General features: G+C 46.8%; 1 protein-coding gene across 1 annotated transcript in view; it reads left to right on the top strand.

The window, feature by feature from the left end:
- Window positions 1–594: 594 nt before the first annotated feature.
- Window positions 595–16,621, top strand: part of ano11 (anoctamin 11) — a 99,937-nt gene continuing 83,910 nt past the window's right edge. The window contains exons 1-6 of the mRNA XM_070860288.1: window positions 595–753; window positions 8,397–8,556; window positions 9,158–9,310; window positions 10,461–10,585; window positions 15,535–15,671; window positions 16,448–16,598. Of these exons, the coding sequence (XP_070716389.1) occupies window positions 8,445–8,556; window positions 9,158–9,310; window positions 10,461–10,585; window positions 15,535–15,671; window positions 16,448–16,598 (678 nt within the window). The 5' untranslated portion in view covers window positions 595–753; window positions 8,397–8,444. The remainder of the gene's footprint in view (window positions 754–8,396; window positions 8,557–9,157; window positions 9,311–10,460; window positions 10,586–15,534; window positions 15,672–16,447; window positions 16,599–16,621) is intronic.

Here is a 16,621-nt window from a genome sequence, read left to right as displayed (position 1 = left end):
TCTCGTCAGCTGCTTTCAGTGGTAGCTGTGAGTTAGAAGGTCATGGGTTAAAGACCCACTCTAGGATTTGAGCAGAACATTGAGGCTGACACTTCAATTGAAGAAGTGTACTGCATTGATGGAGGTGATATATTAACCAGAGGCACTGTTCATCTGTTCATGTAGATGTAAAAAGTCCCAGTGGGGTTTCCTGGTCCTGGTGATGACCAATATTTATTTCGCAACCAATAGAATAATAAATTGGTCATTTAACTCATTGCTGTTTGTGGGACCACGGCTGCCACGTTTGCCAACAGAACAACCACACTTCCAAGGCAATCCATTGGTGTGTCTTCGTTCTGAGGATCGGAGAGGCGCTGTCTAAACACAAGTTTCTTTTTTTCTTGCTGTTTTTATTCTGAGAGAGATTTGTCTTGAAAAAAATAAAGAGCTCTGGTTTGGCTGAATTGTCATGCAGGAGATGTCAGGGGAAATAATTCGCTTTAAATACCATTTTATAGACCAAGATAACAGGCCGAGGTACAGGTTGCTTGGGTTTCCATGGAAACCGCGCACGTTCGCGGGAACCGCTCTGCGCCGTGACGTCACCGGAGGTATTGACGTTGGGCGCGAGGCGCTGCCATGGAGATGCGGTGGGCAGGCCTGGGCTTTCGGCTCACACTGGCTGGGCAGTGAGAGGAGCACCGATCCGGCACACGCAACACCATCCCCCGCGGACACACACTGCCTCAACCGGCCCGCGGCCCGGAAACTGTGAGTCTCACTCAATTTATCAACAGGGTTATATCTGGGATCCGGGCTGGAGAGGAGGCTGGTGGCAGAGGGTAATGGGGTAGGGGTTTATGGGGCTGTGGGTAATGGGGCCGATGCTGTGGGACAGAGGGTAATGGGGCCGGTGCTGTGGGACAGGGGGTAATTGGACTGGTGCTGTGGAGCAGGGGGTAATGGGGCCGGTGCTGTGGGATAGGGGGTAATGGGGCCGGTGCTGTGGGACAGGGGGTAATGGAGCCGGTGCTGTGGGACAGGGGGTAATTGGACTGGTGCTGTGGGACAGGGGGTAATGGAGCCGGTGCTGGGGACAGGGGGTAATGGAGCCGGTGCTGTGGGACAGGGGGTAATTGGACTGGTGCTGTGGGACAGGGGGTAATGGGGCCGGTGCTGGGGACAGGGGGTAATGGAGCCGGTGCTGTGGGACAGGGGGTAATGGAGCCGGTGCTGTGGGACAGGGGGTAATGGGGCCGGTGCTGTGGGACAGGGGGTAATGGAGCCGGTGCTGGGGACAGGGGGTAATGGAGCCGGTGCTGGGGACAGGGGGTCATGGAGCCGGTGCTGGGGACAGGGGGTAATTGGACTGGTGCTGTGGGACCGGGGGTAATGGGGCCGGTGCTGTGGGACAGGGGGTAATGGGGCCGGTGCTGTGGGACCGGGGGTAATGGGGCCGGTGCTGTGGGACCGGGGGTAATGGGGCTGGTGTTGTGGGACAGGGGGTAATGGGGCCGGTGCTGTGGGACAGGGGGTAATGGGGCCGGTGTTGTGGGACAGGGGGTAATGGGGCCGGTGCTGTGGGACAGGGGGTAATGGGGCCGGTGCTGTGGGACAGGGGGTAATGGGGCCGGTGTTGTGGGACAGGGGGTAATGGGGCCGGTGCTGTGGGACAGAGGGTAATTGGACTGGTGCTGTGGGACAGGGGGTAATGGGGCCGGTGCTGTGGGACAGAGGGTAATTGGACTGGTGCTGTGGGACAGGGGGTAATGGGGCCGGTGTTGTGGGACAGGGGGTAATGGGGCCGGTGCTGTGGGACAGGGGGTAATGGGGCTGGTGCTGTGGGACAGAGGGTAATTGGACTGGTGCTGTGGGCAAGGTAATGGGATTAGTGCCATCCTCTGCCTGCTCCACGACGACATGCAGGCCGTGATCCTTACCAACAGATCCATTACAGACCCAATCCATGTACAGACCAGAGTCAAACAGGGCTGCGTCATCGCCCCAACAACCCAACTCTGGAGCAGCAAAGCAGCATTACAGACGCCTCAAGACTGAGGTCCAACAAAAAACCCAGGACCTAAAGAACAGGTGGTGGATGGAGAAAGCACAGGTGATACAGCAGCTGGCCGACGGCCACGATGTGTGAGGATTCTTCATCGCAGTCAAGGCTACGGTCCAAACACCCAAGGCCCCACCCCACTGCTGGCCAAGAACGGGGAAACACTCATCAAAGACACCGAGGCAGTAAGGGCCCGCTGGAAGGAGCACTCCGGTGATCTCCACAACCGAGACTCTGCCTTTGACTCGAGTGTTCTCGATTCCATCCCACAGCATGCTACTTGCCACCAACTCAGTAAAACCCCAACACTGCATGAGGTAGAAAAAGCCATAAGACAGCTTAAGAACAACAAGGCTTCGGGAGCGGATGGAATCTCTGCCGAGGCACTGAAGTATGGCGAAGGGGCACTGCTGGTGCGAATACATGACCTCATCTCTCTCATCTGGGGATCTCAGAGATGCACTGATCGTGACCATCTTTAAAAAGGGGATAAGTCCGATTGCAGCAACTACAGAGGAATCTTCCTGTTATCAGCCACTGGGAAAGTTGTCGCTAGAATCCTCCTCAACCGTCTTCTCCCTGTGGCCGAGGAGCTCCTTCCAGAGTCACAGTGTGGATTTCATCCCCTTCGGGGCACAACGGACATGATTTTTGCAGCGTGACAGCTGCAGGAAAAATGCAGGGAACAGCACCAGCCCTTCTACATGGCCTCCTTCGACCTTACAAAGGCCTTTGACACCATCAACCGCGAGGGTCTATGGAGCGTCGCCCTCCGTTTCGGATGCCCCCAAAAGTTCGGCACCATCCTCCGCCTGCTCCACGTCGACATGCAGGCCATGATCCTTACCAACAGATCCATTACAGACCCAATCCATATCTGGACCAGGGTCAAACAGGGCTGTGTCATCACCCCAACCCTCTTCTCAATCTTCGTCGCTGCCAAGCTCCACCTCACAGCCGACAAGCTCCCCGCTGGAGTGGGACTAAACTACAGAACCAGTGGGAAGCTGTTCAACCTTCGCCGTCTCCAGGCCAGGTCCAAGACCACCCAAACCTCTGTCATTGAGCTACAGTACGCGGATGACGCCTGCGTCTGCGCACATACAGTGGCTGAACTCCAGGACATAGTTGACGTATTTACTGAGGCGTACGAAAGCATGGGCCTTACGCTAAACATCAGCAAGACAAAGGTCCTCCACCAACTTGTCCTTGCCGCACAGCACTGTCCTCCAGTCATCAAGATCCACGACGCAGCCCTGGACAACGTGGACCACTTCCCATCTCTCAGGAGCCTCCTATCAACAAGAGCAGGCATTGATGCCGAGATCCAACACCGCCTCCAGTGCGCCAGTGCAGCCTTCAGCCGCCTGAGGAAAAGAGTGTTTGAAGACCGGACCCTCAAAACTGCCACCAAGCTCATGGTCTACAGGGCTGTAGTGATACCCGCCCTCCTGTATAGCTCAGAAACATGGACCATGTACAGGAGACACTTCAAGTCGCTGGAGAAATACCACCAATGGTGTCTCCGCAAGATCCTGCAAATCCCCTGGGAGGACAGACGCACCAACATTAGCGTCCTCGACCAGGCTAACATCCCCAGCATTGAAGCACTGACCACACTTCTTCAGCTCTGCTGGGCAGGCCACATAGTTCGCATGCCAGACACGAGACTCCCAAAGCAAGCGCTCTACTTGGAACTCCTTCACGGCAAACGAGCCAAAGGTGGGCAGCGGAAACGTTACAAGGACATCCTCAAAGCCTCCCTGATAAAGTGCAACATCCCCACTGACACCTAGGAGTCCCTGGCCAAAGGCCGCCCTAAGTGGAGGAAGTGCATCCGGGAGGGCACTGAGCACCTCGAGTCTTGTGCTTGATTTCCGCACGCTCTGGGCAACATCAGTGGAAAGAGCGTGCGGCAAACCAGTCCCACATACCCCTTCCCTCGACGACTATCTGCCCCATCTGTGACAGAGACTGGTTCTCGTATTGGATTGTACAGCCACCTAAGAACTCATGTTAATAGTGGAAACAAGTCTTCCTCGATACCGAGGGACTGCCTATGATGATAATGTAATGGGGCCGAGGGTAATTGGACTAATGCTGTGGGCAGGGTACTGGGATCGGTGCTGGGGACAGAGGGTAATGGGGCTGTGGGGCAGAGGATAATGGTGTGGGGATAGAGGCTAAGGGAGCTGGTGCTCAGGCAGAGGGTAGGGACTGGCACATGAATAGAGTGTAAAAGGGCTGGCACTGAGGGGCTAGAGAGTAAGGGTGCTGGGGCAGAGGGTAAATGGGTAGCAGTGTAAAGGAGCTGGCACTGAGGATTGAAAGGAAGTGGTGGCACTAGGTAGCTCACACCAGTGTTTGTATGCATTCACTTTGTATAATTGGTGCCACTGCTGGAACCACTAAGTGCTTGTTTTTGTGTGGCATTTATTGTTTAGTTCACATCATCTTGATTGTTTGTCTTGATTACATTTCTATCTTATATTTACATTCCCTCTTGCATTGTCCATTCATTGAGTTTATCTTCCTCCTCGCTGTGTGCACTGCTATTTTTCAATTTTGTATTCCATTCCCCTCCCCGCCTATTGTCTCGGGTTGAACCAGAATGTTCGCAACCTCGATATCCTATTTGACGACCCAAGCTAAGCTTCTGACCTCTTATCTTCTCCATCACAAAGGTCACCTACTTCCATCTTTGCCCCTGCCTCAGCCCATCTGCTACTGAAACCCTCATCCACGCTTTTGTTACCTACAGACTGCACTATTTCAGTGTTCTCCAGACCGGCCTTTCATTGGCTACCCAGTATAAACTTGAGCTCACCCAAAACTCGGCTGTCTATATTCTAACCCAACCACCCCTGTGCTCACTGACCTGTATTGGCTCCTGGTCAACAATGCCACCATTTTAAAGTTCATCCTCATGTTTAAATCCTTTCATGGCCTCGCACCCTCCCTATCTCTGTAACCACCACGAATTTGCATTCCTGCAACTCTAGCCTCTTTTCCCCCTCCCTTTGCCCTATCAACTGGCTAGGCCCTAAGCTCTGTGTTTCCCTCCCTAAACCTCTTTGTGTATCTTCCTTTTAAGACCCTCCTTTAAAACCACCACTAAACAAGATTTTAGATCCCCCCACCCACCTAATATCTCCTTCTTTGGCTCAGTGCCAATTTTTGTTTGATTACTCTTCTGTGGAGCCCTTTGGGATGTTTTCCTATGTTAAAGGCGCTATATAATTGCAAGTTGTTCTACTTTTGCTTCACCCAGTGTCTTCCAACACCTTGCAGAGTTTATTGTGTCTGTCTCACTGCCAGCCTAATGTTCCACTGCACGATGGGATGGAGGGAGGAAATTAAAGGACCATGCTGTATTTTTTTTAGCCAAATTTTCTTTTCTCCTCTCCTGAAGACACTGACGCTTGCCGAGGCACCAAGTATCAATCCTTCATGTGTATGCCTGAACAGTATATCAGCAGGCAATTGTACAGTGGAGGACAGCTTTGGCTGACTCTATCCTCAGCTGATGTCCGTGCACTTTCCAACAAGGGTCACTGAATCGAGATTAGGAGAAGAAACCCAGACTGATTCCCCTTCTCCCCATCCCTGAGCCCAGGGACACAGAGCAAATGTTATCATTCCAGTTGCTGCTCATCCTGTGATTGTCATACACCAGGGATCAAACCCGGGGCTTTCTGGTTCATTGTTCCATCAGCTGGTACATTTACCTACAAAGCCATCAGAGGAGCCCAAAACACAGAGCCGACATGAAGATCCAGTAGGGTGTAACATAATTAAATGTGGTAGATGTCAGAGATCTTGGTAAGGTGCCTTACTTGTGATTTGTGCCGAAAGGGAAAGCTTTAGCGGGTAAAAATGTAATTTACAGATTGGATAATAAATCGTCACATCTGGAACAAAGGATAATGATCAGTGGCAGTTCCAGTAGGACTTCTGTGACCAGTGGAGGCCCGAGCAATTGGGACTAGGACCTCTGTTCACTATTTCTAAACTTAAGAACATAAGAATTAGGAGCAGGAGTAGGTCATTCGGCCCCTCAAGCCTGCTCAGCCATTCAGTAAGATCATGGCTGATCTTCTACCTCAACTCCACTTTCCTGCACTATCCCCATATCCCTTGATTCCCTTAATATTCAAAAATCTATCGATCTCTGTCTTGAATATATTCAATGACTGACTGAGCATTCACAGCCCTCTGGGGTAGAGAATTTCAAAGATTCATCACCCTCTGAATGAAGAAATTTCTCCCATTCTCAGTCCTAAAAGGCCAACCCCTTATTCTTAGACTATAACCCCTGGCTCTAGACTCCCCAGCCAGAGGAAACAAAAGGTTACTGCAGAAGATAAAGGTACGCAGAATCAGAGGAAATGTATTAGCATGGATAGAGAATTGGCTGGCGAACAGAAAGCAGAGAGTCGGGATAAATGGGTCCTTTTCCGGTTGGAAATCAGTGGTTAGTGGTGTGCCACAGGGATCGGTGCTGGGACCACAACTGTTTACAATATACATAGATGACCTGGAGGAGGGGACAGAATGTAGTGCAACAAAATTTGCAGATGACACTAAGATTAGTGGGAAAGCGGGTTGTGTAGAGGATTCAGAGAGGCTGCAAGGAGATTTGGATAGGTTAAGCGAATGGGCTAAGGTTTGGCAGATGGAATACAATGTCAGAAAGTGTGAGGTCATCCACCTTGGGGGGGGGGAAAAAAAAACAGTAAAAGGGAATACTATTTGAATGGGGAGAAATTACAACATGCTGCGGTGCAGAGGGACCTGGGGCTCCTTGTGCATGAATCCCAAAAGGTTAGTTTGCAAGTGCAGCAGGTAATCAGGAAGGCAAATGGAATGTTGGCCTTCATTGCGAGAGGGATGGAGTACAAAAGCAGGGAGGTCTTGCTGCAACTGTATAAGGTATTGGTAAGGCCGCACCTGGAGTACTGCGTGCAGTTTTGGTCACCTTACTTAAGGAAGGATATACTAGCTTTTGGAAGGGGTACAGAGACGATTCACTAGGCTGATTCCAGAAATGAGGGGGTTACCTTATGATGATAGATTGAGTAGACTGGGTCTTTATTCGTTGGAGTTCAGAAGGATGAGGGGTAATCTTATAGAAACATTTAAAATCATGAAAGGGATAGACAAGATAGAGGCAGAGAGGTTGTTTCCATTGGTAGGGGAGACTAGAACTAGGGGGCACAGCCTCAAAATACAGAGGAGCCAATTTAAAACCGAGTTGAGAAAGAATTTCTTTTCCCAGAGGGTTGTGAATCTGGAATTCTCTGCCCAAGGAAGCAGTTGAGGCTAGCTCATTTAATGTTTTCAAGTCAAAGATAGATAGATTTTTAACCAATAAGGGAATTAAGGGTTACGGGGAGAGGGCGGGTAAGTGGAGCTGAGTCCACGACCAGATCAGCCATGATCTTATTGAATGGCGGAGCAGGCTCGAGGGGCTAGATGGCCTACTCCTGTTCCTAATTCTTATGTTCTTATGAAACATCCTCCCTATATCTACCCTGTCAAGTCCTGTAAGAATTTTGTATGTTTCAATGAGATCATCTCTCATTCTTCTAAACTCTAGAGAATATAGGCCCAGTCTACTCAATCTCACCTCCTATGACAAACTCCCCATCCCAGGAATCAGTCTGGTGAACCTTTGTTGCACTCCCTCTATGGCAAGTATATCCTTCCTGAGGTAGGGAGACCAAACTGTATACAATACTCCAGGCATGGTCTCACCAGGGCCATACATAATTGCAGTAAGACATCTTTACTCCTGCTCAAATCCTCTTGCAATAAAGGCCAGCATACCATTTGCTTTCTTAACTGCTTGCTGTACCTGCATGTTAACTTTCAGTGATTTGTGTACAAGGACACCCAGGTCTCTCTGAACACCAACATTTCCCAATCTCTCACCGTTTCAAAAATACTCTGTTCTATTTTTCCTACTAAAGTGGCTAACTTCACATCTCACATTAAACATTCTTGACAATAGTAAAAGAACAGTGTCGAAGGTATTTAGGACAGGGCTAAAATTCAGAGAGCTGAATATGTTACAGTCCCTGCGGACACTCTGGGATTGCCATTTGGTGCTGAGCGATGGGCAGCTTTGGACTCGTGCCCATAAGGAACTGCCCAAACTCATTTCACGCAGGACTCTTACAGCCAGCACGTGGAACAGACTTCCATCACATTAGTTTAGACTTAAACTCTGGTCCAAGATGTAACCGATCAGCATCCAGCCCACTGCTCCATCCAGTCCTTGGGGTTTACAGTTTTGAGTTGCAGACATCCAGAAATGTAATTTTAAAAACAGGAGTTTAATTTTTCACAGCTTGCTGACTGATGGGAATTGGCTCTTCATGAGCTCCATGCTCAAGAAATGGCAGTTCTTGTGAAATCAGGGTCTCTCGTAACTGTCGATTGGCTCAACTCTGTGGAGGGCCGGGAATATCTGGCCAGCATCTTGCGCAGAAACAAGAGGAAAGTGTTTGGTAAGTGAAGATTTATCATCCTGAAACCTGAAAGGAGTGGGGTGGGATCACAGAGCAGAGATGTATTCGTAACCACTATTTCTCTTCATACAAACATGTGAAAAAATGGCAGGAAAAGACTAGCTGGTCCATCAAGACCAGGAATTTGGTCTGTTTAATTCCTTTCCGCAGCTTCCTTTACCTAGGGAGGGTGATGTTTGCTGCCTAACATACTTTCATATCCTCACTGTATTTTCTTAGGCAAGAGGAGAAGCTGACACACACAATATGCAGTGGGTTTGAGCACAGTATAGTACACAAACAGTCTACTGTGTTGTAGGCACGCTGCATCTATCCATCAGATCCTGTTGGTGTGTTTATTCTGGAATTGACACAGGCTCTTCAGTTCATTAACTGAGTCATTTCTGTTTGTATTGGTTGAACACATCTCTAGGAACTGGTGTCCTTATGATGGTCCAAGTTTTGAGTAATTAATGAAAGTTTAATTTTCAAAAGTGTGGATTGACGTGACCCAGGCTAGAATCATCTGTTGTCAGGTCGAGGAATCCGTTCAGTTCATGTCAACCTGGTAACACTGTGATATAAATGCGTTTGCCTCCAGGATTGCTTGAACGGCCGGTGCTCCCCCCACAGGCTGCTCCTGACACTGCCAGTTACAAGATCTTTCTGTCTGGGAAGAGTGGGGTAGGAAAGACAGCAGCAATTGCCAAGTTTGCCGGTTTAGAAATCTCCAGCGTTCATCATGAGACCACAGGTGAAGCTACAGCCTATATCGGCTATATGTGTGTATGTATACTATAGTGTCCACATTGGCTATATATGTGTATACATAGCACTGATGATGATGGTGTCTGTACTGGCTGTGTGTGTGGATGCAGTATTGTGTTGTACATGTATGTGTGCACAGCATTGTATTGACTCTGTTGAACCGGCCGTATTGATGTATCTACACAGTGCTGTGCCCTGGAATTTTTTATGAGACTTTATAAAATCAATAAAGCAGCACAATATTTGGGATTTGGAGGGGGTACAGAGACGATTCACTAGGCTGATTCCAGAGATGAGGGGGTTACCTTATGATGATAGATTGAGTAGACTGGATCTTTACTTGTTGGAGTTCAGAAGGATAAGGGGTGATCTTATAGAAACATTTAAAATAATGAAGGGGATAGACAGGATAGAGGCAGAGAGGTTGTTTCCACTGGTCGGGGAGACTAGAACTAGGGGGCACAGCCTCAAAATACGGGGGAGCCAATTTAAAACCGAGTTGAGAAGGAATTTCTTCTCCCAGACGGTTGTGAATCTGTGGAATTCTCTGCCTAAGGAAGCAGTCGAGGCTAGCTCATTGAATACATTCAAATCACAGATAGATTTTTAACCAATAAGGGAATTAAGGGTTATGGGGAGCGGGCGGGTAAGTGGAGCTGAGTCCACGGCCAGATCAGCCATGATCTTGTTGGGTGGCGGAGCAGGCTCAAGGGGCTAGATGGCCTACCCCTGTTCCTAATTATTATGTTCTTATTAATGTTGGGGAAGTCCAGAACCAGGGGTCACAGTCTAAGGATAAGGGGTCAGCCATTTAGGACCGAGATGAGGAGAAACTTCTTCACCCAGAGAGTGGTGAACCTGTGGAATTCTCTACCACAGAAAGATGTTGAGGCCAATTCACTAAATATATTCAAAAAGGAGTTAGATGTAGTCCTTACTACTAGGGGGATCAAGGGGTATGGCGAGAAAGCAGGAATGGGGTACTGAAGTTGCATGTTCAGCCATGAACTCATTGAATGGCGGTGCAGGCTCGAAGGGCCGAATGGCCTACTCCTGCACCTATTTTCTATGTTTCTATGAAAGCTCGTATCTGTGCTTTTTTTGAAGATAAACTCTAATGATTGTATTAAATGCAGGAATACAGACCAGGACAGTTTATTGGCCAGGAAAGCTGGTGGAGAGCGGCCGAGTGATCATGTTTCGCTTTCAGTTCTGGGACTGCGGTGAGGCCTCACTGAAGAAGTTTGACCACATTCTTGCTGTAAGAAAGCATCAAAGGCATTGTATACAGAAGTGTATAGATCAAATGCTGTATAGGCATTCCTCATTTCCTGCACAAAAAGACAAGCGATTGCTAAACAACAACATCAAAGAAATAACTCAGCAACTGGAAATGTATTCTGAGGTCCCCTTCCTTCCCCATGTCAGTAAATAATTGTCTAGTTTTATGGGTCTGAGTTCTATTGTGAGGTGCTCATCTCTTTCACTCTCCCACCCAGTCTGCATAATTTTCTCTTTCAGTGGTTGGCTTCCGAAACCCACCAGCACAGACATCCTCTTTGGGTGCCGTTGTACTAATCAGAATTGTAATATGGTCCCCAAAGGCTTGGTGGATAAAGGCATCTCCTGATGTGATCCCAGGTTTGATTCCTGGTTTGTGTTGAATCAGCTGAACTCCGCAGTTGGGACTCCACATTGGTCAGAACATTGCGGGTCCAGGAAGAGGTTTAATTAGTTTCTCACTGCTAATTGCAATTCAGTGACCCCTACTGAAAAGTGCATATGTGTAGTGATAGATAAGAACAGGATCAGACGTGGCCATGACTGCCTCACATAGTTGAAAAGCCTCCCAACATTCGCAGTATAGATTCACGTATGAAGCTTGGCTTTCGGTCAAGATATTGGATGTGTCTTGAAGGTATTTGATGCCCATGGAACCCATAACCTACCAGGGGTCAGTAGCTTTGAAAGGGAGAATTAAATGTTTTAAAGGCATAATATCTTGTAACCATAACTCATTGTTTCAGAACATGGGTTTGTGCCTACCATTTCTCACATTTACTGATCTAACATACCAATTCCAGCTGTGTGGAGGTACCTGGTAGGGCCAGTTGCCTCTCCTTTAAATGAGGAGGAGGTGAAATTATAAGGAGAGTCAGCCCAGATTGCTTCACCAGCCTTTTGTTGGCTCGTTATATACTCCTGAGGAAGAGAGTGTTTGAAGACCAGGACCTCAAATCTGGCGCCAAGCTTATGGTCTACAGGGTAGTAGTGATATCTGCCCTCCTATATGGCTCAGAGACTTGGACCATATACAGCAGTCACCTCGTTGGAGAAGTACCACCATCACTGCCTCCGCAAGATCCTGCCAATCCATTGGCAGGATAGATGCACCAATGTCAGTGTTCTCACTCAGGCCAACATCCCCAGTATCGAAGCATTGACCACGCTCTATCAGCTCTGTTGGGTGGGCCACATCATCCGCATGCCCGACACAAGACTCCCAAAGCTAGCACTCTACTCGCAGCTTCAACACGGCAAGCGAGCCCCAGATGGGCAGAGAAAACGTTCAAGGACACCCTCAAAGCCGCCTTGATAAAGTGCAACAGCCCCATCGACACCTGCGAATCCCTGGCCCACGCCCGCCCAGTAGAGGAAGAGTATCCGGGAAGGCGCTGAGCACCTTGAGTCTCCTCACCAAGAGCATGCAGAAATCAAGCATAGACAGTGGAAGGAGCGTGTGTCAACCCAGGCTCCCCACCCACCCTTTCCTTCAACCACTGTCTGCCCCACCTGTGACAGAGACTATAGGTCCCACATTGGACTCTTCAGTTACCTGAGAACTCACTTTTAGAGTGAAAGCAAGTCTTCCTCGACTCGAGGGACTGCCTATGATGATGATGATGATGATCTATTCAGTGAATCGTGCAGCACAGAAGGTGGCCATTTAGTCCATTGTGTCTACCAGCTATTTTTTTTAAAAAAACTATCCAATTAGTCCCACTCCCCCACTCTTTCACCATACCCCTGCACATTTCTTCTTTTCAAGTATATATCCAATTCCCTTTTGAAAGTTACTATTGAATCTGCTTCCATCGCCCTTTCAGGCAGTGCATTCCAGATCCTAACAACTCACAGAGTAAAAAAAATTCTCCTAATTTCCCCCTTGGTGTTTTCTTTTACCAATTATCGATTTTAGCATTGTCAGACATCCAGTTCTGGATGAGCAGAAATTTTCTCTAATTGAATATTGGTAAGACCGAAGCCATTGTTTTCAGTCCCAACCACAAACTCCATTCCCTAGCCACTGACTCCATCCCTCTTCCCAACTTCTGCCTGAGGCTGAACTAGGCTGTTCACAATGTTGGTGTCAAATTTGACCCTAAAATGAGCTTTTGACCACATATCCGCAGCATAACTAAGACCGTCTATTTCCACCTTTAACATCGCCTGTCTCCGCCCTTGCCTCAGCTCATCCGTTGCTGAAACCCTCATCCATGCCTTTGTTACCTCTAGACTTGACTATTCCAACGCACTCTTAGCTGGCCTCCCACATTCTACCCTACGTAAACTAAAGATGATCCAAAACTCGGCTGCCTGTGTCCTAACTCGCACCAAGTCCCACTCACCCATCACCCCTGTGCTCGTTGACCTACATTGTCTCCCGGTTAAGCAACACCTCGATTTCAAGATGCTCATCCTTGTTTTCAAATGCCCCTCCCTATCTCTGTAATCTCCTCCAGCCCCATAACCCCTCCCCCCCCCCCCCCCCCCCCCAGATGTCTGCACACCTCTAATACTTCCCCTGATCTGGAACTCTCTGCCTAAACCTCTCCGCCTCTCTACCCCTCTTTCCTTCTTCAAGACGCTCCTTAAAACCTACCTCTTTGACCAAGCTTTTGATCACCTGCCCTCATTTCTCTTTATGTAGCTTGGTGTCAAATTTTTGGTCTCATAATACTCCTATGAAGCGCCTTGTGACATTTCACTACAGTAAAGGCTCTATTATAAATACTCCTTGTTGTTTAATACTCTATGCCTCTATTTATAAAGCCAATGATCCTGTATGTTTTTAACAGCCTATCCACTTGTCCTGACACCTTCAAAATTTGTGTATGTGAACCCCCCAGGAATCTTTGTTCCTGCATCTCCTTTAAAATTGCACCATTTAGTTTATATTGCCCCTCTGTTTCCTTTCTAAAACGCATCACTCCACACTTCTCTGCATTAAATTTCATCTGCCATGTTTCCGCCCATTTCACCTGTCTGTCTATGTCCTCCTGAAATCTGCTACTATACTCCTTACTGTTTACTACATTTCCAAGCTTTGTGTTAGCTATAAACGTTGAAATGATGCCCATATACCCAGTCCAGGTCACCAACATATATAGAAGAGCAGTGGTTCTAATACCAACCCCTGGAGGACACTATTGTATACTTCCTTCCAGTCTGCTTTCTGTCTCTTAGACAATTTTGTATCCACGCTGTCACTGTCCCTTTATTCCCATGGGCTTCAATTTTGCTAATGCGTCTGTTATGTAGCACTTTATCAAACTCCTTCTGAAAATCCATATACACAACATTAACTGCACTACCTTCATCAAATCTCTATTATTTCATTGAAGAACCTCATAAAAACCCATTTGGCATTTCTTACTCCATCCATCAAGCTTGTGCCATCAGCAACTTTTGTAATACTGTACTACAAGCAGCAACCTGCTCCATATAATCTATGGATTGTGTAAACAGCAGGGGACAAACAACACACCTGTACAGAGCTTCCATAATCATTGGTGTCCCAAACAGAACAAGAAAAATCATCTCATTCTGAATGCCAGCTAATTAGCCATAATTTCCATGCATCATTAAATCTTTAAAAGCCTTGTATATGGAACTTTAACAAGTGCTTTCTGAAAATCCAAGTGAAATATTTATACCCATTGTTTAGCCCTTGTGTTAGTTTAGTAAATTCCTCAAAGACACCTTGGATTGAGCTGTATTTATGGAGATAAAAATTTGAATGAGACTCCGCTAACCACATTCTGTATTACATGGTGCCTGTAGACACACAAACAGCAATAGGATGAATAACCAGTTAATCTGTTTGGTATTGGATGAGGAAGTAATGTTGGCCATTGCATGGAATCTTCAACGTTCAACTGAACCATTGAACAGGCAGAAGGGGCCTCCATTTAACGTATTGTATCTCCCTCAGTAATCTGCTGGAGTGTTGGCCTTGATTGTCTGCTGAAAGTCCTGTGAGTGGTACTTGAACCTATAATCTTTTAACTTGGAGGCAGGAGTGCTACTAACTGAGCTTAGCTGGTGCACATTTGTGCACTGAGCTTCTTCATAGCACACAGTTTGATGACTTTGGCATATGAGGCAGTTTGACTGACTCACAATGTTTCCAATGTCTTCATATTTAAAGGCTGATTTGAATAATCCATTCCGAATTCAGCTCTTTCTTTTCCCTAATTAAATGTGTATCCAATTTGTACCTCAAAGTCTAACCTTTAACTCCCTGTATGCAGCTTAAAAGAACTTATGCAATTTATAATAAAAATTGATGGAAAAGCATGACCAAAAATTGTGGCAACAGAAAATTTTTTTATGAACAGGGAGGTTGTACCCTGTGCAAGATTTTTTAATAATTTACTAACTGACCTCCGTAGTGCTGCACACAAGGAATCGAGACCAAATGTAGTTTTCAGGTGAAGTGGAGTTAGAGGCTGGGAGATAATTGGACCAGGCATACTAATGTAATTTAATCCTCATTTTAAAGTCACAAATTCTGTCCTTATTTTTATAAATGCATTATAAATTCCTATGCCCACTTTTTATAATGGAAACGACCTATGTAAGCTTGATATGCCATCGGAACAGGCTCGAGGCACTCAATGGCCGACTCCTGTTCCTAAGTAACTACATCCTTCCATCAGCGGTGAGGCTACAGCACCTCAACTTCCCTCCTAATCTTTTCAACCTATGGACCTTGACTCTTCACCTGGGTTGCCTAGTTTAAACAACAAAGTTGACTCCCTCCTTTGTGCACTTGAACAGAAGTCACTGCGCATTTTGTTTTAATTATAATGTTGCAGCCCTTATACAGTCATAAAAGTGGAATATCAAGGTATTGGCTGAGATTGAATAGACCATCACATGTACTGTTGTGAGCAGTCCTTGAATCATTTATTTTATTCCCCTCAGGCCTGCAAGGACAAGGCTGATGCCATCTTGTTCCTTTTCTCCTTCACTGATCGGTCATCATTCGACGATTTACCCAGCCAAATGTCACGCATCATGAATGATTCTGAGAAGATTGTTAAAATTGTTATTGGCACAAAGTATCCTTTAATTATCAAAGCATTTCAGATTTAACTCCTTCCGCTGACTGCTAATATTCGAAAAACCTTGACGTGTCTCAGATTATGTAGCAAGTTGCAATTATTATTTTTCAAATGTTTTATTGATTTTAATTTCCAAGTTTTTAACCTAACTTGTGTTTCCTGTATGTCCTCTAATCAGTCGTTGAAGGTTTTAAAAAAATATATATTTTACTAAATTGCAAATCTGTGTACTATGACAGAACAGTTGCACATTAAAATAAAGGTTTTATTTTCCAGTTCTTTTCTTGCCCCCCCTCTTCCTGGCCCGGTTCTAAAAACACCAACACTTGCTGGGAACCAGCAGCCTTGCTCACCTAAATAGCCATTCCTCAAATGCGAGCTTAGAGTGTCAGCACTCAGCAGGTTACTTGACTGGAGGCATCATAACTAATCCAATGCCCACACACTTGTTTTTTTCCAGCAAGGGACACTGGATAGCAATCAGGGATAGGAACCCTGGCTTTTTTCTTCCCTTAGTCTGGGTGTACTGGAGCCAATTGTAACACCCCCACTGCCATTGCTGTAGGATTACAATGCCTTTTCTGTTCTTTTTCTTCTTGAAGGTAACACACTATTTCATTATGGTTTTGAATGGCTTCTGGACTGTTGGACTGTAACGACACTGTGTCCCACAGAATCGTAGGGAAAAGTAAATATAGCTTTTTGATAGTTTCTGTTGATGTATGAGAATATCACTTAATATCTACTCATTTTCTCTAACTGAATGTGAACAGATTTGACCAATACATGCACACGGATGTCACCGAGAGGGAACTTCGTGATTTCCAGCAGTCATGGCATCTGCCTGTCTTCAAAATAAAGAGCGTGAATGGACCACGGTTGTCGGATGGAAGGACTCTTGATGGCAAAGCAGGGCTGCTGGAAGTAGAGTACATACTGAATGGAAT

The sequence above is a fragment of the Pristiophorus japonicus genome, chromosome 18 (assembly GCF_044704955.1).
Source record: "Pristiophorus japonicus isolate sPriJap1 chromosome 18, sPriJap1.hap1, whole genome shotgun sequence".
In the NCBI taxonomy this organism is placed as follows: domain Eukaryota; kingdom Metazoa; phylum Chordata; class Chondrichthyes; family Pristiophoridae; genus Pristiophorus; species Pristiophorus japonicus.
This window is presented reverse-complemented; position numbering and strand designations above follow the sequence as displayed.